The 24,267-nt window shown below is 36.2% G+C and overlaps 1 protein-coding gene across 1 annotated transcript in view; it reads left to right on the forward strand.

Annotated features, from left to right (window-relative positions):
* The first annotated feature begins 9,868 nt into the window (after positions 1-9,868).
* The window catches only part of LOC139126396 (uncharacterized), a 36,877-nt gene continuing 22,478 nt past the window's right edge, over positions 9,869-24,267 (forward strand). The window contains exons 1-2 of the mRNA XM_070692460.1: positions 9,869-10,002; positions 22,142-22,720. Coding sequence (XP_070548561.1) covers positions 9,915-10,002; positions 22,142-22,720 — 667 coding nt within the window. The 5' untranslated portion in view covers positions 9,869-9,914. The remainder of the gene's footprint in view (positions 10,003-22,141; positions 22,721-24,267) is intronic.

Genomic DNA, 24,267 nt, shown 5'->3' on the forward strand with positions numbered 1-24,267 from the left:
GAAGGGAAATTAATAATTTGACAAACATATATCATCTGCCAAAGATGTTTTTCTTGCAGTTGCATGGTAGTCCTTAATATTGAACAGTTTTCCATATTGATAGCGATAGTTATCGTTTCAAAGCCTCCATTAAACTTGTAAATAAGTTCTGTTAATTTTAAAACATTTCACAATAAGAGGCACTGGACAAAATGCTTGATATACGTTCACTATATTTATGTATCACAATATTAATTGTATACGTAACGTACATCTTTGTATATGGAACATTTCAATACGTTGATATGCGTAGCGTATATTTATGCAGATCAAGAGTATACGTAATACAGATCTTTGCACACCAAGTGTAAGCTGTCCTGATGCATTTTATTAATATACCTACGCGTATACTTAACGTATTTAACACATTTTCGGAATTTAGTATATTGTTGTATATCAAGTATTTGAAGTGAAGTTTTGTGTACATTAGAGAAAAAAAACGAATATAGCAGTAAAATATTGTCAATATTTTCACTGTATTCATCGTTTAATTGCATGCATTATTGACATTCTATTTATGTAACTTAAAATATCTTTAAACATAATTAAAATAACAATAACACAATAACAGTAAAAACGTTACGTCAGAAAGTTGCATTTCTCACTGGGCCATTCGTCGCTGAATATCGTTTTTTTATTCTGTATATATTCCCCTTTTAAATAAGACAAACAATAATCAATCAACAGTAAACAATAAACTTATCTCAGCTTGAACAGCACAAAACTCGTATATTACAGTCAAAATTACGTTAGAAAGTTGCATTTCTCACTGGGCCATTCGTCGCTGAATATCAAGATATAAATTTTTTTATTCTGGATATATGTGTCCCCTTTTTAATCACGGGATGGGGAACGATATAATTAAATAGGACTAGTCACTGTGTTGATCTCTTTATTGTTTTGATTTTGATTTACTTAATTCTACCTTTTACATTCTTAAATATGTAAAAGTTTAATATGATTACGAATTAATTTTATTATTGGTCGACTGCAGTCTATTGTATCAAATGCAGACGCTGCAGCATGCTATATATTGGCGAAACAAAGCGTCGCCTAGGCGATCGCTTTGCTGAACATCTTCGCACTGTGACCGACAACAAGCTCGCATATCCGGTGGCCAAGCATTTTTGTACACCACCCCACCGCGGTCGGTCCGACATGGCAGTGTCTGCTATAATCTCCACCACAGACTCTACCCCGCCATAAACTCGAACAGGCCACTATTTTTAAACTCGGTACTCTGGCACCAGCCGGTATGAATGCATATTTTAACGCGTTCGATCGTTCCCTTGTTTGATTGGCTGTTTTTCTTTCTTGTGTTTTCACGTTTCTCTAGCGAGTTTTTAGTACTGACGAAGGGTTGCACCCGAAACGTCTGCGCTTTTTATTCTCTGCTTTGCAAGTGTTTTATCTCCCGCTGGTCGGTTAGTATTTTACTGTATTTGTTTTAACTTTGCTCTTTATTTTAACGAGTACTGTATTTCCCGCTAGTCGGCCAATTTTTTACTGTATTCCTTCACACTTGCTGCAGTTTTATCCCTCTTTTGAGGTCATTTGTAATTTTTATGAGAAAAGTATTAGGTGTGCTCTTTTCTTTTTTTCTCATTATAAAGAGAGGCAATAATTTTTCGAGTGATCATAATCATAATTTCCGGCATAGCAAGGAGAGTAGAAAACGTTCGTTACGTTTTTAACTTTATCAATTTTTTAAGTTTATATTATTTTAGACTGTTCGAAAACCTTTCGCATAGTGGATCATTTATGTGTTATAATGATAAAAAAAGACTTGTCAAAATAAATTCAACTACGAGTAAAGTAACTCTGTATCCTTCGCCTGCACCACAAGGAGAACTCAGCTTAAGGCTGTGTATCTCTTACAACAACACTAATCACCCTCAAAAGTCCCACAAAGCAAAGTTATGGCTCGATTGTGTTAAACACCACTGCCTTTGTGACAGGACTTCTCAGTAGCTAAGGACATCCCCTAGTATCAATGACTTCGACGTTAAGGATCATTCGGCCCAACCCATCATTGAAGGTAACGACCATAGGGCAAGAATTTTTAACGAACAGCTAACGTTTATTCAAAATGCGTTGCAGGGTTTTTGGGTATGCGCATCAAAGTCATTGTCTGTTTTGTGCCCACAAGAGTAAAAAAGTAGAGAACCCTTAAGCTTACCAACACCTCATCGTCAATAAATCCATCAAAGACTTCTGCATATAAATTATGTTCTTCACCAAAGCATGCATACTTAAAGGACTTGCTGAATCCCAAAGGAAGAGTGGGGTTATAATTTGCCACATTTGGTAGCCTGGATTAATAGTCTCGTTGCCTATTTTGTTGTCGTTTTTAAGCCCGACCCCTCTTATTCTTGAATGATTTTTGTTTACAGAATGTCCATCTAGCAGTGCAACGCCACATTCATTACAGTGTTGTCCTTAGAAGCCGGGTGCCGGGTAAATAACCCGGCTGATTGGCATTTTTTCCCGGCTACTTTTAACGTCATTAGATTATTTTTATAGACCTGTAATTTCGGGATTGCACTGCCAGCTATTAGACGGCACACGTACGATTAGCAGTTTCGCGACCCCCTTCCCCGCATGGAACTGCACAAACATGGAACAGTTTGTAAATACCCGTTTGTGGCTTTTTGAGCCCGATCTTTTATTTGTTAAATAGTGTGATTGGCTGATAATCCATCGGCAAGGTGCCAGTGGCCGACGCCACATTTCTTTTTGACGCCATTGTTAACAATGACCTCGTAACAAAGGCAACACCATAGGCGCGGCCATCAGCTAATCACACTATTTAACAAATAGAAGATCGGGCTCAAAAAGCCACAACCGGATATTTAGAAACTGTTTTATGTTTATGCTAATCGTATGTGTGCCGTCTAACAGCTGGCAGTGCAATCCCGAAATTACAGGTCTATAAAAATAATCTAATTACGTTAAAAGTAGCCGTGGAAAAATGCAAAACAGCTGGGTTATTTACCCGGCACCGGGCTTTTAAGAACAACACTGGACATCAATGCAAGTCTTGATCTTAAATTTAGATGCTACAAACAATATTTCAAATGTCACTGTGACACTTGCAAACCAATAACGTGAAATTCTCATGTCCAATCATTAAGTATTAAGTACTTTCATTATTTTGGCATCATTCAAATATATGTTGCGTCCATTTCTACAAAGGCTGCCATTTATGTAAAACATTTCGAAAATGTCATGGTTAACAGAGAATCAAAATCTGCCCGGATTGACAAAGCGTATAAAATGTGCTCAACAGTCCGTGACCAAGTACACTGGATGGTTGAATTTATTATTTGGGCAATACGTACTGATTCTACAGAGCAAGTAACAATTAATTATATTTTTTCTTAATTTTCATCACCTATCATCCACAGTACTGTTATTCACCATGTAATCGTAGATTGTGTATTGCAGACGGAAAAAGTAATCTTAACCTCTTAACCAAGGTAGCTGGATGCAACTGCCTGTTAATACTCGATAGGTATATTTGCATAGCAAACCTCAAAGAAAACATTCGTTCAAATTAGTCATATTACGAACAGTAATGATCCAGCAAAAATTGGAAACTGGAACGATTGTAGAAGTGTGCTCTACTTCTTCAATGCTGTTATTTAAGGCATATATTCATCGATTTGTTTAAAAATTTTATGACATTTTCAGAAATTATACACACAATGTTTTGAACAACATTTCAGAAGTTTCAACCAACCATATTTCAATTCATAAATAATTTATATCCTTGGAAGCTCTTATAATTATTAATGCTGGTTTTCTGCCTTATTTGTATATTTTCGCATTGAAAACCACCATCACTTAAAGTAATTATATACAGTGAGAGTTATCTTCATTAGTAATTGAAATATTAGACTTTGTATGACTTGAAAAATGAGACTTTGTATGCCTTGAAAAATGAGACTTTTATCTACATAAGACTTGACAAATGAGAATTTGTTAGCGTGTACGAGAAAGCAATTATAATCGGAACTGGCTGACAACAAAGGGGTCTGTTGCTGAGTCAGAAGCACTTTTTATCATAACTACCCGGATGATCACCGATTAAGTTTCATCATCTGTCAACTATGGGCTGAGCTCTATATGATACTATTCTTTGCACAGAATATGATGGTTTCAATCGGGCTCGAACTCACAACGTACGGTACCCAATCACCTAGTGGAGAAAGCAACAGACAAAACCGCTCGGCCAAATCCCCAATCTCAAAAAGATTGGTTCAATAACCGAGCTAAAGTTGTTACAATTTTGACTGCGCCCTCTCTACTCGCTGTAGAGTTCGTGAAGCATTCACGCTCGCACACACACTATCATACATCGCACACAAACTTTATCGAAGCGAAGCAATGAATACATCGCTTTACTGGGCGGAAGACAGCCTCGGGGACAATTCTGTCCACCAGCAGAACTATCAACCCAGGGTAGAGAATACGATGGTTTCAATCGGGCTCGAACTCACAACGTACAGTACCCAATCACCTAGTGGAGAAAGCAACAGATAAAACCGTTTGGCCAAATCCCCAATCTCAAAAAGATTGGTTCAATAACCCAGCTAAAGTTGTTACAATTCTGACCGCGTCCTCTCTACTCGCTGTAGAGTTCGTGAAGCATTAATGCTCGCACACACACTATCATACATCGCACACAAACTTTATCGAAGCGAAACAATGAATACATCGCTTTACTGGGCGGAAGACAGCCTCGGGGACAATTCTGTCCACCAGCAGAACTATCAACCCAGGGTAGAGTGAAGTTATTCATACAGAAAAAAGAAAAAAAGCTTATATATTTTGTGCGTTCTGATGCCGGAAGAAAATAAGTAATATTAAAATGAGGGAATTTATCTTTTGACGATTTCTTAGTGGCCAAGGTAGCTGGATGGAACTGGTTGTTCATAGTCGATGGGTATATTTGCATAGCAAACCACAGTGCAAACATTCGTTAAAATTAGTCATATTACGAACAGTAATGATCCAGCAAAATAAGGAAAGTGGAACGATTGCAGAAGTGTGCTTTACCTCTTTAATGCTATTATTTAAGGCACACATTCATCAATTTGTTTAGAAATGTTATGACGTTTTTAGAAATTGTACTCATATAGTTTCGAACAACATTTCAGAAATTTCAACCAACCACATTTTAATTCATAAATAATTCATATCCTTGAAAGCTCTTATAATTATTAATGTTAGTTTTCTGGCGTGTTTGTGTATTTTCGCATGGTAAAACACCATCATTTAAAGTAATTATATACAGTGAGAGTTATCTTCATTAGGAATTGAAAAATGAGACTATGTATGATTTGAAAAATGAGACATTTATCTTCATAAGACTTGAAAAATGAGATTTTGTAGGCGTGTACGAGAAAGCCATTATAATCGGAACTGGATGACAAGAAAAGGTGTCGATTGCTGAGTTAGAAGCACTTTCTATCATAACTGCCTGGATGATCACCTATTAAGTGTCATCTTCTGCAAAGTTGTTCAACTACAGCGTTCGAATCATGATATATCCCGCCTTGATTCTGCTATTCCTGCTTCTGTCCAGCTGCGGAGTCCGTGCAAGTAAGTTCATACATATATGAGCAACATTGTTTTTGTTTTTTCAGCGATTGCCATTTTTAAGATTTCATTCACGATACACGGGTACTAGATGACAAGATATCATAATCATCATCATCATCATCATCATCATCATCATCATCATCGTCATTATCATCATCATCATCATATTTATTCCGTACTATAGGCTACCGGCCTTAATATACAATTTTTGTATTGAAAAGTTACAGTCACTTGATGACCAGATATAAATCGACTTACAAAAGGATTCTGCAGCAAATTGTCTTGTAAGAGAGAGAATTGGAGGCATTTGTTGGAATAAAATATAATTGTCTGATTCCAACCAGCTAGGCTTATTCTCGCATATCAGTCGATAACCAAATTGTTAAGAATTCGTCGAGGAGACAGAAAATTCGCACAAGTAATTGTTATAGGGACCCAAAGATTGTGCTCATCGGTGGGTAGACTTTATATTGACCATTCACTGGTCAGAGCACACAAACTTTCTCACCAGAAAGAAAATATCGCTTTGCAGCAGTACTTACCCAGCTTTCGACATCGCATCTGTGTTGTAGATTAGTCAGGGTTTAACTGGATATATGTCCGATTGATAATTAGAAAGTAAAGTGGGAGAATGCAAGATGTTTCTCTCTTGCATCGACAATATTGAAACCTCGAAAATGTAGAAATTTTAACTGGTAAAATGCTCTGATCTGATCACCTTACTAGAAATTGGAGATCAAATAATTTGTAGGAATGGCAAAATTAAAAAGATAAAGAAAATCAATCACTTAAATCATCAAAAATATCTGTTAATTTAATTCTACTCCAGTTCATGGACAACACCCCAGAAATCTACAACTCATTCAAGTACAATGCAACTATATGATAGAAGAACCATTTCGCAACGTACCTTTTACTATATTCATTAAGTCCAATATTTAACTGACACGATCTGAAATTTGAAAATTTTTTGTAAACTCACTCTTCCTGATCGGGAAACGATTTATGTGGTAGAAACACCGTAAATCAATAGAAGCTTAATCTGTTCATATTTTCCAATCTGTTGACTTGATTTTTCAGCAGGCGTCACGAATCCGTAGCTGCAATACAGGGCTGACACGTACGCGGCTTCGTTTCATCATTCAACTTGCTTTATTTCGTTGTAAAACCAATGGCAACTTTGCAAATGCTTTCATCTGAAAAAACTGCGAAACTTGTTTGTTTAAAATGATTTGAGAAAACAACAATGACTGATCAACAAGCTCACATTTCAAACAGCCATCAAACACATAAAAAACATTTACAGTTTGAGAAAGACCGAGGATAGAAATTTAGCGAAGGTCGTTATTTTATTTTATCCACATCAAATGAGCTACATTTCTCTCCTCGAGATTTCCTTTTCAGACCAAAATCAAACAATTATAGTTGGCTCCTTCTGAGCGATCGAATGCTCTACACAATTGTATGCGACCTCTTCCTCAGGTGAAACCATTTTGAATGACACAAATGAAACCCTCTATATGAGCGGTTAAATATAGCGATGTTCTGGTGAAGGAGAATCTCTTTGGCTAGAAAGTATCCGACCTATATACATGACTTTCTAGCAGGCTGTGTGTATCCAGTACCGCGACGTACAGCGGACTTGTGTAATATCTGACCACAGACTTTATCACACTTTTCATCTGTGCTCTTCTTGTGTCATCATTTGAAAAATCTTACATTTCTTTAAATGTAATTAGCGGACTAAGAGTCCGAGGCACTGTTTGGTTTTATTTTGTTCATTATTTGTTTGCAACTTTAATAATTAACCGCCAAAGAAATGACATCGCCAGCTGTGCAATTTCTTCATCTGCCGTCTTTTTATTAAAAACCTGTAGATGTACCATGTGTAGAATTGGACAGGACAATACGAGTTTATACAGAATAAAATAACCTCCGACGACAAAACCAAATTGATCAGCTTGCAAATAAACCAAATATGCAGATGATAAGATACTTAACATGACACACAGGTGCACAAGGGATAAACAGTGAGCCCTGAATTTGCAACTGTTTAGAGACGATTTGCTTCCCATTTACGCTTTCGTTTCGGAACCCTGAGATGTTCCTCTATCGGTCGCTTGAGTTTATGTAGTTTTTAGTTTGTGTTTGATTGCTTAACATTTCTAACAGTATTGTTAGAATTTCTTTATTCAGTTTGTTGTAGCTTGTGCTGAAGACGCTGTCATTGCATCCTTGGTGTTCACTCGTTTGTTTGTGAAGTCTTGCATCCACTAATGTAATCTTTTATGTTGTTGTTTCTTCTCATCGATCGAGTTTTGTAATCTTCGAATTCGTATTTTTGATTGAAATAAATTGACATCAGTCGTCTGACTCTACCGGGTTCTTGGTTCATGTTTGATTGCTGTGCTTTTCTAACAGTATTGTTAGTATGTTTATGTTTTAACTTGCTGAAGTTTGTGTGGGGGAAGCTGTCCCCATTGTGTTGTTGATGTTCGTTCGTTTATTTATGAAGCTAACAGTTTGAACCCCGTGTGGGCGCAGGGCTGTCATGACGGAGAGCAAGCCGATTACATGAAAAGTTTCACAATGCAAATATTTCCGGAAAATGGAGTCTTCTGTTGAGTAAAACGCCAAAGTTGTTGTTTTGTTGGTAACCGTTACGGTCTGCTGATTGCATTACTGTTTTGATCGGAGTAAAAAAGCAAAGCAAATTCGTCAAAGATTGGTGAAGGCAAAGCTCGTAACTTGGTATAAACCATTGAACAGCCCAACGAGGACAACAAAGAAAATTGGTAACTTATTAACTTCATATCGGCACTGAAAAGCTTTTACTCGTGTTGTTTTAAGAAAATTAAAATTTAAAATAAGTGCATGATTAAATATTTGGAGGAATATATAACAAATCATTTTTTACAGTTTTCAGTGAGACTTAAATGTTAAACGTATTTGTTTCAGACTTCGAAATCCGCTGATTAATGTTAACAGCAGTTTTACATTATTTATTGCCATAGTTGAAATTGATACATCATTTCAGTAAAGTTATTTTTTTATAATTTTAAACTAGAAAACAGCTTTGCACTAGTCTAAAAGTCTTTTTGACCCACGTTCTTGCATTTGAATTAACAAAAGTACGGTAGCCCTCAGTGCGAATCGCATGCACATAATCAAAAACTTTTGTACAGTATTACTGTAAGAAAATGTTGCATATACTTTGACTTAACAATGCATGGGATCGGCGCTTTTGAGATTTATGCTGAATAAAGTACTCTTGATTTGTAAAGGGAGTATTTAAATGCGCTTCGCAACCTATACCTGGATGCATGTGCTGTGATTGTATTCGGCAATAGAAGCCAGCACCTACATAATATTTTGCTGACTTTCCAGTATATGTTGACACTCTTGGTAGTAATAAATTCACCCCAACATTTAAACATGTATTATAACGAAGGTCTAAATTTAAAAATATTCCTTTATGTGTTTTTATATTTGCACAGAAAGATAAAAATTGCTGAAAGAGTTTGTCTGATTTTTGCAGGGGGAAATAAGCAATCTTACAATGGCGGGTATTTGTCGCGCAAAGATTTTCTTGGGAATGAGCTTGGTAGATCAAGCTTGTTGTTACTAGGCGATGAACCTATTTTCACAACACACTCAAGAATTTTTCTGTGAAAAAGTGATATATCTGGCCACAGAAGATCTGTAGACTCGGCTTTGTCGTAAATGTATGCAGAAATACAATAATTACTAAAACTAGTCAGGTATACTGATTAAAACACGATTGGAACTACTTTTTGACAATAGGCTCTTATATTTATGTTGATTAAATAAGTAAATTTAGGCTCATCTGTTCGGTTTTTTTGCAATTTGCTTGTGTTTATGGGTAATTAGTTTTTTATGAGAATTGTGTGTGTTGTTTTGCATCGTAAAGCACACAAAAATGAATACATATGTAAAAAGAAGACGATTGGAACTAATTTTGAACAACTGTATGATGAAGTAATGTCTGTTTAATCTGCAAATGTAAGCTGATCAGTTTTTCTTTTTGTGAAATTTGGAAAATATGAAGATCCCATTATCCCAAATTAGTTCCAACTCGTATCGTGTTAAAGCTATATTAATGATCCCGACTCGAACGTCGTGTACGAGAATCCATTATGTCGTGACAGGAATACAAAAGAAAAAGGTAATTATATTCTGAGTCAGTAGGAACGTCTCTCATAACTGCCTTGACGAATTCGAACCTCCAACGAGTGTTCTCTTCTTAAATGTTGTGCAAGTACAGGGTACGAATCATGATGTATACCGCCTTGAGTATATTCTCTCTGCTTCTGTCCAGCTGTGGAGTCCATGCAAGTAAGTACATGTATACACACTTTTTCGTACAGACACGAGCAACACATTCTGTTTGCGCTATAGACGATTGCCTGTTTTAAAATAACAGAAGAACAGATCTAATTGAACATGCTATTTTATTCAGCAGGAAACCAACATCTATTATTATCATATCAGAGTGGAATCTATAGGTCGTTGTGCGAATCAGATTGAGTTATCTGATTCTCACCTGCGAGACTTAATTCTCACCTGTCATACAGCCATTCATCATATTGTTAGGAGTTCTTACAATTGTGATGGTGGTGGATATACTATAATGCTGAGACCACACAAACATTTTCAAGACAAAGGATATGTCGCTCTTTAGCGGGACTTTTCCCACTATCGAGGCTTGATCCTCGTTGAAGATGTTCCGTCACGTGTCTCTCTCATACAGTATGTCATTGTTTTGAACGGTTCACGAAGGCTAAAAGAGCACTCTACAAGGAAACCTTTTATATCAATGTAGAAATGAAATAAACATGACGACGACTAGTTGCTTTATTATAGAACATGATACACAGTCGCTCCGTGGAGAAACACTGCACAATTGACCCAAACTGAAGCTTCTTTCAGTAGCAATTGTTCACAGGCAATTTTCTGCCAAAGTCAATCTTTGTCCATAAAACGTGTTGACAAGACTATGTATAATGACTATATAATTAAATCAGAAAAGTAATACACATATGGGAGCTGAGAATTAATGTCCAGGAAATCGTTCTCAGGGATAATCAGGATGTTCCGTGGTGCAACATTCACACCGCAATCGCAAATGAGCACAATCGCCTGACAGAAAGACTTTCTAAACAATGAAAAAAGAGTAAAAAATATATATCATGGCATATGTATATACGTGCAGTAAGATCAACAGTACTAGTTTAACAAAATATCCGTGGTCGATGAACTGATTTTGCACGCCAATCGTATGTTCGAGTCTGCGTACCCAAGGGCTGAATTTACCGAATGTGACGCTGTCCCGTTCCAAACCGGACTACACAAGCATCGTCAACGGATGTTACCAACCCCGCGCCCGTAAATTTTTCAAGTAATAGCATTACGCATACTTCGCATTCAGGCCTTGTTTTCAGTTTCTCGCAGGGACAGTGCCAGTATTTGACGAAATATTCATTGAAAACTGTCAACGTTGTGCAATCTGTCTATCACCAGGAACTCGACGGCATAAAACGGGAGTAAAGAGTACAATAGTACGAGCAGATCGTCCAGAATTATTGACAGATTTTCATAAACACGCGCAATTTTCTTTTGCAAATGGATGCCGGCTGGTACACAACACTCATTTCACAAGCTGAATTGCTTTAAACGGAAGTTGAACCCTTCGTGGTATCATTAATCCCCAAGAGGGTGCGTTCTGGGTTTATAGTATGAACAAAAATGTATGTCAATGGTATGACAAACAAGGCATTCTATTAGGATATGGTAAGCACATTCGGAGTTGCCTGAAAAGTGGTAAAATGTTTGATTTCTTTGAAACACTTAACAATATGGACGGAATCTTACTTGTTTCAACGGTAAGTTTTACCAGTTTGATCCTGTCTATAATGAATATTATTTTCGGTGATTGTTCTTTCCATAAATGATGTCACTGTTCAATCCTTCATCAACGAAAGCTTGCTTATTCCTTTTCAAATGAAAAAGCTAGAAGCGAAAGTCGAACAATATACATTCTCGCAGGAAAATTTTGTTGATAATCATTTTCATGATTTTATCAAGTAATCATTTTCATTATTTTATCAAGTATGGCATTTCAAAACAATACAATTTTGTTTTTTCATTTTTCTTTGACATTGAGCATTATCAATAGCATTTTGTATTTGTGTTCTCTGAATCTTAAAAGAGTCAAAGTAAAGCAATACATCTGTTACTACTCAGTGGATTTGTAAATAATAATCCGAAGCGACCGAAACGTTTAATTCGGTCAACAACCACTGTGATTATTTCTGTAACAGCCTAGTACATAAAAATTACCTCGCTCCATTAGGTGCGTGTACGGACGATGAGTGGAGAAGACACGGTACCGAGGTCGATTGAATTTGTTACAACATTCCAGAATTTTTTAACATTTTATTCAACAAATATCCAAATACTTGTGAAGCTCTGTATTCTTTCTCGTGATCAAATTAAATTCTCTTTATCAATAATGCATTCCCCTCTTCATCAATAATGAATTCCCCTTTAAAGTACTTCAGAACTAAAATATAGTTTTATAATATCTACCAGCTATGTTTCACATCATGAAACACCATCGCGACTTGAAAGCTCAAGTTAGTAGTCGGGTAAACGTTGCTATCGTATCGTCACAAAATGTCAAAAGTAAATATTGATGCCAAATTCTTCTGACAAGCACCGTGTCACACAACTATAGAGGTCATCATCCGTGAGGCTCTTAAGGAAAATTTCTCGGACAACAAGCTACAATGGTCATATAACACATCTAACTTTAATCTTCGACTGTATATATATATAACAATATGATAAGATCTCCGTTCAGAAGAACTTTGATGGAAAGATGTGTCATCAGCTTATCATTAAAATTTGTTGACGCATCTTGAATGAGCATAATTTAAATAACATAATTTTTAAATGATCGCCATGGCAAGGATAAGAGAAAAATCGGAACATTCGGATGAAATGAAATGCCTGAAGGTATTATGGGTTCGATTAATTTAACATATGCAATGAGTCGTTTACATGTACAGACATATTTCAGGAACAACGAAAAGAATTCCATGAAACAGTTCAGTGGAAAATCACTTGACTCCAAGCCTCTCTTAAGACAGGTAACAACTCTGTATGATTGGCTAGTTAACACAGTCCATAATTTTTTTGCACATATCTGACTATTGAAAAGTATTCAGGCAACGAGTCAATTTGTACAGCGTGCGCATGTTTGGTGAGTTTTTCACCTTTGAGACAGATTCCCCCTTTCATTTGTATTTGGTAAAATCTCGTGTGTAAGTAGTAGCAAAATTGAACGGTAATTTGCTTTTTCATGATGATATATTTTTGGCCGATTACTCAGCACTATGTGAATTCAGTGTGATAACTATATTATTTAAATTATCGTCATAACAAAGCACGATTTTGATTGAATGCATTTTACATGTGAGTAAGTTTGTTTTCATCTGAGCAAACGCTTAATATTTTGAAATGTAAACATATCTTGCACATCTTTACAAAAACGTATCTTGACACAAGTCAAAACAATAGTAGGGAGTCTTTGAGTGGAATGTATAATTGGATACAGTGAGTTTCAATTTTGCGCACTCATTGTGTGAGTCGTATGTACAATATTTAAGGATTAGCTTTGGTATCACCACACATTTCAAAGTCACCGAATCATTGATAAATTGCAGTAAACCAGCATGAGGCAACTTTGTCTGGATCGACAGCTGAACAGTTCATTACACTTGATGTACATGTAGCTATTTTAGTAACACTTACAGCTGCAAGTAGGAAGATGTTTTCGTAGCTAAAAGTGTATCATTGTGGTAGCACGGAATTGAAACCCAATGTGTGAGTTGCTGACTGGGACCATGTTCTGCGTCTCATGTGACTGCGTTGGGGGTCATTTAGATGCTTACTTACAGTTTTAGCTTAAGATATAATTCAAAATTTAAACATGTGTTACGACAACCAAAATGAATTGTTTGCTTTGAATCGTCAGTAATACTGAAACTTGGCGTTCTGTTTTTATTAAGGATTTGCCAAAACTATCAGGCGTAATTACCTTCCGGGCTGTGATATCAGTCGAGAACGTCTCTCGTATATGTCATTATTTTTTTGAAGTTTATTATAGGAATACATATATCGATTTTTTGTAATATTAATACTTTTTTCGAGGATTGGACATATTTTTTGAAAATCCCACAAGTGTCAACCCATTAAATTTCAATCCATTCATACTTCATTCTCTTGGAAGCTCTTTTAAGTATTAATACAAATTTTCTGACGTGTGTTGTTACAGTATTTTTTCACATCGTAAAACACAATTAAGATGATTAAATATCTACAGTGTAATATTTATGATCACGACTCGAAAATGACAGTGTGTAGTCATATTCGAGTACCTATCTTTTCTTGAGTTGAAAACAATAGAAACGGTTTTTGAATTTCTGAGTCAAAAGCACCGTCTCTCATATTACTCGGACGATCCTCCCACTAGTGTTCTCTTCTGCAATGTTGTGCGACTACAAGGTACGAAACATGATATATCTCGCTTTTACTATACTCTCCCTGCTTCTGTCCTGCTGCGGAGTGCATGCACGTACATGCATACACATACAGTGCATAAACGAGCAATGTTCTCTATGTGGTTTCAACCATTGCGTTTTTAAAGATTTAATTGATGATGCACGGGCACTGCATTACAAGGTATTATTTGACTTTGTTACAACATTCCAGAATTTTTTAACTTTATTCAACAAATATCCAAATACTTGTGAAGCTCTGTATTCTTTGTCGTGATCAAATTAATTCTACTTATCAATAATGCATTCCCCTCTTCATCAATAATGAATTCCCCTTTGAAGTACTTCAGAACTAAAAATATAGTTTTATAATATCTACCAGCTATGTTTCACATCATGAAACACCATCGCGACTTGAAAGCGCAAGTTAGTAGTCGGGTAAACGTTGCTATCGTACGTCACAAAATGTCAAAAGTAAATATTGATGTCAAATTCTTCTGACAAGCACCGTGTCACACAACTATAGAGGTCATCATCCGTGAGGCTCTTAAGGAAAATTTCTCGGACAACAAGCTACAATGGTCATATAACACATCTAGCTTTAATCTTCGACTGTTTATATAATAATATACTAAGATCTCCGTTCAGAAGAACTTTGATGGAAAGATGTGTCATCAGCTTATCATTAGAATTTGTTGACGCATCTTGAATGAGCATAATTTAAATAATATAATTTTTAAATGATCGCCATGGCAAGAATAAGAGAAAAATCGGAACATTCGGATGAAATGAAATGCCTGAAGGTATTATGGGTTCGATTAATTTAACATATGCAATGAGTCGTTTACATGTACAGACATATTTCAGGAACAACGAAAAGAATTCCATGAAACAGTTCAGTGGAAAATCACTTGACTCCAAGCCTCTCTTAAGACAGGTAACAACTCTGTATGATTGGCTAGTTAACACAGTCCATAATTTTTTTGCACATATCTGATTGTTGAAAAGTATTCAGGCGACGAGTCAATTTGTACAGCGTGCGCATGTTTGGTGAGTTTTTCACCTTTGAGACAGATTCCCCCTTTCATTTGTATTTGGTAAAATCTCGTGTGTAAGTAGTAGCAAAATTGAACGGTAATTTGCTTTTTCATGATGATATATTTTTGGCCGATTACTCAGCACTATGTGAATTCAGTGTGATAACTATATTATTTAAATTATCGTCATAACAAAGCACGATTTTGATTGAATGCATTTTACATGTGAGTAAGTTTGTTTATCTGAGCAAACGCTTAATATTTTGAAATGTGTGCCAAAACATATCTTGCATATCTTTACAAAAACGTATCTTGACACAAGTCAAAACAATAGTAGGAGTCTTTGAGTGGAATGTATAATTGGATACAGTGAGTTTCAATTCGGCGCCACAACTCATTGTGTGATTCGTATGTACAATATAAAGGATTAGCTTTGATATCACCACACATTTCAAAGTCACCGAATCATTGATAAATTGCAGTAAACCAGCATGAGGCAACTTTGCCTGGATTGACAGCTGAACAGTTCATTACACTTGATGTACATGTAGCTATTTTAGTAACACTTACAGCTGCAAGTAGGAAGATGTTTTCGTAGCTAAAAGTGTATCATCCAGAGAGTTGTGGTAGCACGGAATTGAAACCCAATGTGTGTGTTGTTGACTGGGACCATGTTCTGCGTCTCATGTGACTGCGTTGGGGGTCATTTAGATGCTTACTTACAGTTTTAGCTTAAGATAAATTCAAAATTTAAACATGTGTTACGACAACCAAAATGAATTGTTTGCTTTGAATCGTCAGTAATGCTGAAACTTGGCGTTCTGTTTTTATTAGGATTTGCCAAAACTATCAGGCGTAATTACCTTCCGGGCTGTGATATCAGTCGAGAACGTCTCTCGTATATGTCATTATTTGTTTGAAGTTTATTATAGGAATACATATATCGATTTTTTGTAATATTAATACTTTTTTCGAGGATTGGACATATTTTTTGAAAATCCCACAAGTGTCAATCCATTAAATTTCAATCCATTCATACTTCATTCTCTTGGAAGCTCTTTTAAGTATTAATACAAATTTTCTGACGTGTGTTGTTACAGTATTTTTTCACATCGTACAACACATGCAATATCTACAGTGTAATATTAATGATCACGACTCGAAAATGACAGTGTGTAGTCATATTCGAGTACTTATCTTTTCTTGAGTGGAAAACAATAGAAACGGTTTATGAATATCTGAGTCAAAAGCACCGTCTCTCATATTACTCGGACGATCCTCCCACTAGTGTTCTCCTCAATGTTGTGCGACTACAAGGTACGAAACATGATATATCTCGCTTTTACTAATATACTCTCCCTGCTTCTGTCCTGCTGCGGAGTGCGGGTGCGTACATGCATACACATACAGTGCATAAACGAGCAATGTTCTCTATGTGGTTTCATTGCGTTTTTAAAGATTTAATTGATGATGCACGGGCACTGCATTACAAGGTATTATTTGACTTTGTTACAACATTCCAGAATTTTTTAACTTTTATTCAACAAATATCCAAATACTTGTGAAGCTCTGTATTCTTTGTCGTGATCAAATTAAATTCTACTTATCAATAATGCATTCCCCTCTTCATCAATAATGAATTCCCCTTTGAAGTACTTCAGAACTAAAAATATAGTTTTATAATATCTACCAGCTATGTTTCACATCATGAAACACCATCGCGACTTGAAAGCGCAAGTTAGTAGTCGGGAAACGTTGCTATCGTATCGTCACAAAATGTCAAAAGTAAATATTGATGTCAAATTCTTCTGACAAGCACCGTGTCACACAACTATAGAGGTCATCATCCGTGAGGCTCTTAAGGAAAATTTCTCGGACAACAAGCTACAATGGTCATATAACACATCTAGCTTTAATCTTCGACTGTTTATATAATAATATACTAAGATCTCCGTTCAGAAGAACTTTGATGGAAAGATGTGTCATCAGCTTATCATTAAAATTTGTTGACGCATCTTGAATGAGCATAATTTAAATAATATAATTTTTAAATGATCGCCATGGCAAGAATAAGAGAAAAATCGGAACATTCGGATGAAATGAAATGCCAGAAGGTATTATGGGTTCGATTAATTTAACATATGCAATGAGTCGTTTACATGTACAAACATATTTCAGGAACAACGAAAGAATTCCATGAAACAGTGCAGTGGAAAATCACTTGACTCCAAGCCTGTCTTAAGACAGGTAACAACTTGGCTAGTTAACACAGTCCATAATTTTTTTGCACATATCTGATTGTTGAAAAGTATTCAGGCGACGAGTCAATTTGTACAGCGTGCGCATGTTTGGTGAGTTTTTCACCTTTGAGACAGATTCCCCCTTTCATTTGTATTTGGTAAAATCTCGTGTGTAAGTAGTAGCAAAATTGAACGGTAATTTGCTTTTTCATGATGATATATTTTTGGCCGATTACTCAGCACTATGTGAATTCAGTGTGATAACTATATTATTTAAATTATCGTCATAACAAAGCACGATTTTGATTGAATGCATTTTACATGTGAGTAAGTTTGTTTTCATCTGAGCAAACGCTTAATATTTTGAAATGTAAACATATCTTGCACATCTTTACAAAAACGTATCTTGACACAAGTCAAAACAATAGTAGGGAGTCTTTGAGTGGAATGTATAATTGGATACAGTGAGTTTCAATTCGGTGCCACAACTCATTGTGTGATTCGTATGTACAATATAAAGGATTAGCTTTGGTATCACCACACATTTCAAAGTCACCGAATCATTGATAAATTGCAGTAAACCAGCATGAGGCAACTTTGTCTGGATCGACAGCTGAACAGTTCATTACACTTGATGTACATGTAGCTATTTTAGTAACACTTACAGCTGCAAGTAGGAAGATGTTTTCGTAGCTAAAAGTGTATCATCCAGAGAGTTGTGGTAGCACGGAATTGAAACCCAATGTGTGTGTTGTTGACTGGGACCATGTTCTGCGTCTCATGTGACTGCGTTGGGGGTCATTTAGATGCTTACTTACAGTTTTAGCTTAAGATATAATTCAAAATTTAAACATGTGTTACGACAACCAAAATGAATTGTTTGCTTTGAATCGTCAGTAATGCTGAAACTTGGCGTTCTGTTTTTATTAAGGATTTGCCAAAACTATCAGGCGTAATTACCTTCCGGGCTGTGATATCAGTCGAGAACGTCTCTCGTATATGTCATTATTTGTTTGAAGTTTATTATAGGAATACATATATCGATTTTTTGTAATATTATACTTTTTTCGAGGATTGGACATATTTTTTGAAAATCCCACAAGTGTCAATCCATTAAATTTCAATCCATTCATACTTCATTCTCTTGGAAGCTCTTTTAAGTATTAATACAAATTTTCTGACATGTGTTGTTACAGTATTTTTTCACATCGTAAAACACGATTAAGATGATTAAATATCTACAGTGTAATATTTATGATCACGACTCGAAAAAGACAGTGTGTAGTCATATTCGAGTACCTATCTTTTCTTGAGTTGAAAACAATAGAGACGGTTTATGAATATCTGAGTCAAAAGCACCGTCTCTCATATTACTCGGACGATCCTCCCACTAGTGTTCTCTTCTGCAATGTTGTGCGACTACAAGGTACGAAACATGATATATCTCGCTTTTACTATACTCTCCCTGCTTCTGTCCTGCTGCGGAGTGCGGGTGCGTACATGCATACACATACAGTGCATAAACGAGCAATGTTCTCTATGTGGTTTCATTGCGTTTTTAAGATTTAATTGATGATGCACGGGCACTGCATTACAAGGTATTATTTGACTTTGTTACAACATTCCAGAATTTTTTAACTTTTATTCAACAAATATCCAAATACTTGTGAAGCTCTGTATTCTTTGTCGTGATCAATTAAATTCTACTTATCAATAATGCATTCCCCTCTTCATCAATAATGAATTCCCCTTTGAAGTACTTCAGAACTAAAAATATAGTTTTATAATATCTACCAGCTATGTTTCACATCATGAAACACCATCGCGACTTGAAAGCGCAAGTTAGTAGTCGGGTAAACGTTGCTATCGTATCGTCACAAAATGTCAAAAGTAAATATTGATGTCAAATTCTTCTGACAAGCACCGTGTCACACACAACTATAGAGGTCATCATCCGTGAGGCTCTTAAGGAAAATTTCTCGGACAACAAGCTACAATGGTCATATAACACATCTAGCTTTAATCTTCGACTGTTTATATAATAATATACTAAGATCTCCGTTCAGAAGAACTTTGATGAAAGATGTGTCATCAGCTTATCATTAAAATTTGTTGACGCATCTTGAATGAGCATAATTTAAATAATATAATTTTTAAATGATCGCCATGGCAAGAATAAGAGAAAAATCGGAACATTCGGATGAAATGAAATGCCAGAAGGTATTATGGGTTCGATTAATTTAACATATGCAATGAGTCGTTTACATGTACAAACATATTTCAGGAACAACGAAAAGAATTCCATGAAACAGTGCAGTGGAAATCACTTGACTCCAAGCCTGTCTTAAGACAGGTAACAACTCTGTATGATTGGCTAGTTAACACAGTCCATAATTTATTTGCACATATCTGATTGTTGAAAAGTATTCAGGCGACGAGTCAAGTTGTACAGCGTGCGCATGTTTGGTGAGTTTTTCACCTTTGAGACAGATTCCCCCTTTCATTTGTATTTGTTAAATCTCGTGTGTAAGTAGTAGCAAAATTGAACGGTAATTTGCTTTTTCATGATGATATATTTTTGGCCGATTACTCAGCACTATGTGAATTCAGTGTGATAACTATATTATTCAGATTGTCGTCATAACAATGCACGATTTTGATTGAATGCATTTTACATGTGAGTAAGTTTGTTTTCATCTGAGCAAACGCTTAAATTTCGAAATGTATGCTAAAACATATCTTGCTTAAACAAAAGTCAAAATAATAGTAGGGAGTCTTTGAGTGGAATGTATAATTGGATACAGTGAGTTTCAATTCGGCGCCACATCTCATTGTGTGAGTCGTATGTACAATATTTAAGGATTAGCTTTGGTATCACCACACATTTCAAAGTCACCGAATCATTGATAAATTGCAGTAAACCAGCATGAGGCAACTTTGTCTGGATCGACAGCTGAACAGTTCATTACACTTGATGTACATGTAGCTATTTTAGTAACACTTACAGCTGCAAGTAGGAAGATGTTTTCGTAGCTAAAAGTGTATCATTGTGGTAGCACGGAATTGAAACCCAATGTGTGAGTTGCTGACTGGGACCATGTTCTGCGTCTCATGTGACTGCGTTGGGGGTCATTTAGATGCTTACTTACAGTTTTAGCTTAAGATATTATTCAAAATTTAAACATGTGTTACGACAACCAAAATGAATTGTTTGCTTTGAATCGTCAGTAATGCTGAAACTTGGCGTTCTGTCTCTATTGAGGATTTGCCAAAATTATCAGGCGTAATTACCTTCCGGGCTGTGATATCAGTCGAGAACGTCTCTCGTATATGTCATTATTTGTGTGAAAATTATTAAAGGCATACATATATCGATTTGTTTGTAATATTAATACTTTATTCGAGGATTGGACATATTTTTTGAAAATCCCAGAAGTTTCCACCTATGGAATTTCAATCCATTCATACTTCATTCTCTTGGAAGCTCTTTTAAGTATTACTACAAATTTTCTGACGTGTGTTGTTACAGTATTTTTTCACATCGTAAAACACAATTAAGATGATTAAATATCTACAGTGTAATATTTATGATCACGACTCGAAAATGACAGTGTGTAGTCATATTCGAGTACCTATCTTTTCTTGAGTGGAAAACAATAGAAACGGTTTATGAATTTCTGAGTCAAAAGCACCGTCTCTCATATTACTCGGACGATCCTCCCACTAGTGTTCTCTTCTGCAATGTTGTGCGACTACAAGGTACGAAACATGATATATCTCGCTTTTACTATACTCTCCCTGCTTCTGTCCTGCTGCGGAGTGCATGCACGTACATGCATACACATACAGTGCATAAACGAGCAATGTTCTCTATGTGGTTTCATTGCGTTTTTAAAGATTTAATTGATGATGCACGGGCACTACATTACAAGGTATTATTTGACTTGTAATGGGATTTAACAAAAGACCAACGTATACTATTATCATATCAGAGTGACAACTGTATGCCTTGGTGAGGTTCAAATAAACTTACATGATTCTCACCAGCGAGACTTCATTCTCACCTGTCAGTCGACTATCAAATTGTTTAGAATTCTTAACGTCCCTAAGGAGGCAGAATATTCTCAAGTAATTGGTACGTGAGATTTCAAATTTCATCGCTGGATCTAAGTTGTGGTTGTGTCGTCGTAGATGTACCTATGTAGACGATAGTTACTACTGACAGTGTAGGCAATTCAATTTCAGGCAATATGTCTAGCTCCCGTATTGCAACCGATTTAACGCAAACCACTGTATTTCAATCTGTCAATCAGTGTCATTGCCGTGAGACCAAATCAAACTCTCACGATGATCACGATGTCCCGAGAGCCAAAGTTGACAGTTTAGAATGAGCTGAACGAACAAACAAACTTTATGTGTTTGATATATTTGGGTTTCTCTTAACCTTCAGGGCTTGGAGAAGACGGAACTCTCTTAAGATTCTGTAGAGTACCCACATTAAATACGGTCACAAAATAAAATAAAATTAATATAATTAAATGAAGAAAACAAGACAAAATGAACTAGAAAAATGAAATATAATATAGAATAAAATAAACAAAATATTCAAATTAATCAAATTTTGTTCTCCCTACAGATCATTGTCTAGTTGCAGAATTCGAAGGTACGGACGGTGAAGTTAGTCCTTCACAGATTATGCCTGATATGAGATCCATGACAGTATGCATATGGATGAAAACATGTAACGTCACCAGGAGGGGAACGTTAGTATCGTACGCAGTAAGTAATCAAAGTGAAGAATTGGTCATAAATTACAATGCAACATCAATCCGTACGGTCATCAAGGGACACAGCGAGCCAATAGCACTGAATGTTGCTGATTGTACATGGCACCACATTTGCTTGACATGGACCTCCCAAAACGGTGACTTGAAGTTCTATTATGACGGTGTCCGTCTCGTGGAAAGGACCGATGTAGGGAAAGGTGGAAACCTGAAAGGTGGAGGCAGGCTAGTCTTGGGTCAGCGATTGCGCTACTTTGATGGTGAATTTATACCAGAGGAAGCATTCTGCGGAAGTTTAGCAGAATTCAACGTTTGGCCAATTGAAAATGATGACACTGAAATAAATTATATAAGATATAATCGTGGAAAAGAAGGATCAGCCATTCCTTGGAACTATGACTTCGATCTTGACAGTCAAGGACATGTTAAACGTAAGTACACATTTTATTCGATTTTCATGTAGAGAAACAACATTCTGTTAAAACAAATTATAAAGTTGTAATTGAGATCAGTCACTAAGGAAATTATAAATGCGGACGAGTTTGGTAACATTTGTTTCATTCGAAAGTGAGACTGTAAGAAAACACTGTGTATGTGACCAGGTAAAATTTTGCATTACCTGTTCAAATATTTCAGAGCCGTTTGTATAGTACACACCGTTGTTCAACTGTGTGTTTTGCTTTATTATATTAACGTTCGAGTGTAGACAACTTTTCAAGGTCGATTCAGTATCACATTGCCTTTATTAATATATGGTAATCCGCTCATATTGAAGTAGTGCATGTTTCCGCGACTTGTTTGTCGATTACAGTCATATGATACGTGAAACTTTAGCGTTAGAATAATTTGTTTGCACCGGTGTAGTATTCGCGAGGAAGAAAACGAGAGGAGTGTGGATGTTTGAAACAGAAAATTGGCCGTCCCGAGCTTCACCGGCAATAAAAAATGGATCGGCTTAACCAGAAACATTTCAGATTAAAGCATGGTGGTAGAATCCTGTCAGATAAACATTATAACAGTGTAATGGATCAACCATGCAGAGACTCACGATTAATGCAGTTTCACTCCATTTTAGCAAAGGAGGCAGGAAAACCACGTGTACTGCCTACGGCGCTCATACCTGGCAATAGTCGCTGTGTTTACCATGTGATCAGTTCCTCGATTCTCAAACACTTGTCTTGAGAGACGTCGACAGTTACCTGTTATCAGATACATAGACATTGATAAGCAGTTCATATATAAGGCTATCCATCTTCAAAGGTTAAAGTATCAGGATTCAAACCGTTTGACTCACGTAACTCGGAAATAATTGGCAATGAGATTTGTGCCAATAGTTTACTGTTAACCACATTATGTCCGTTGCAGTTAAAGGCTAGAATTAGTGAAGCTAGCAAGTGCATTCTAGTGTATGTGGAGGTCTAGAACGTGGCACAGTTCACAGTAATTTATCGGGAAGCCCTAACTGTGGAAGTAGCCATATAGATATTTCTTATCAAGTTATACAGACTCGGTGTATTCCGAAACAACGCAGCAAAGAGTTGTATAGGTTGTGAACCACAGTAGGATAGAACTGTTGGATATTCTGTTGACGTTTGTAGAAAACTACTTCACTTCGCAAGTTTGCAGCTAGGATTGTGAAAGGCTTTTTCGTGTACATCGACAGTGTGTAGCTGATCGGACAAGAGACTCGAACTCTAATCAGTTTAGAACGGAACACTGAATGCTTGCACTTGCTGATCGGACAAGGGAGTTTTAATAGCATCGATCATAACACAAAGTACATTTTCGCTAGTTCGGGTGTTTTACGCAAGAGTCAAAGAATTACTTGATATGTCCATGGGTAATTTCATGATTGTTGTTCTATTTCAAGACAAAAATTTATCTCAGTGTGTCGTGATTGATTTCCATCCATGCTTACCCAAGTTACCTCTATTGTCCACATTAACTGCGTGAATCTGATCCAGCCGCCCTGCTTCCC

This window comes from Ptychodera flava, chromosome 3, assembly GCF_041260155.1.
Source record: "Ptychodera flava strain L36383 chromosome 3, AS_Pfla_20210202, whole genome shotgun sequence".
NCBI classification, from domain to species: Eukaryota; Metazoa; Hemichordata; class Enteropneusta; family Ptychoderidae; genus Ptychodera; species Ptychodera flava.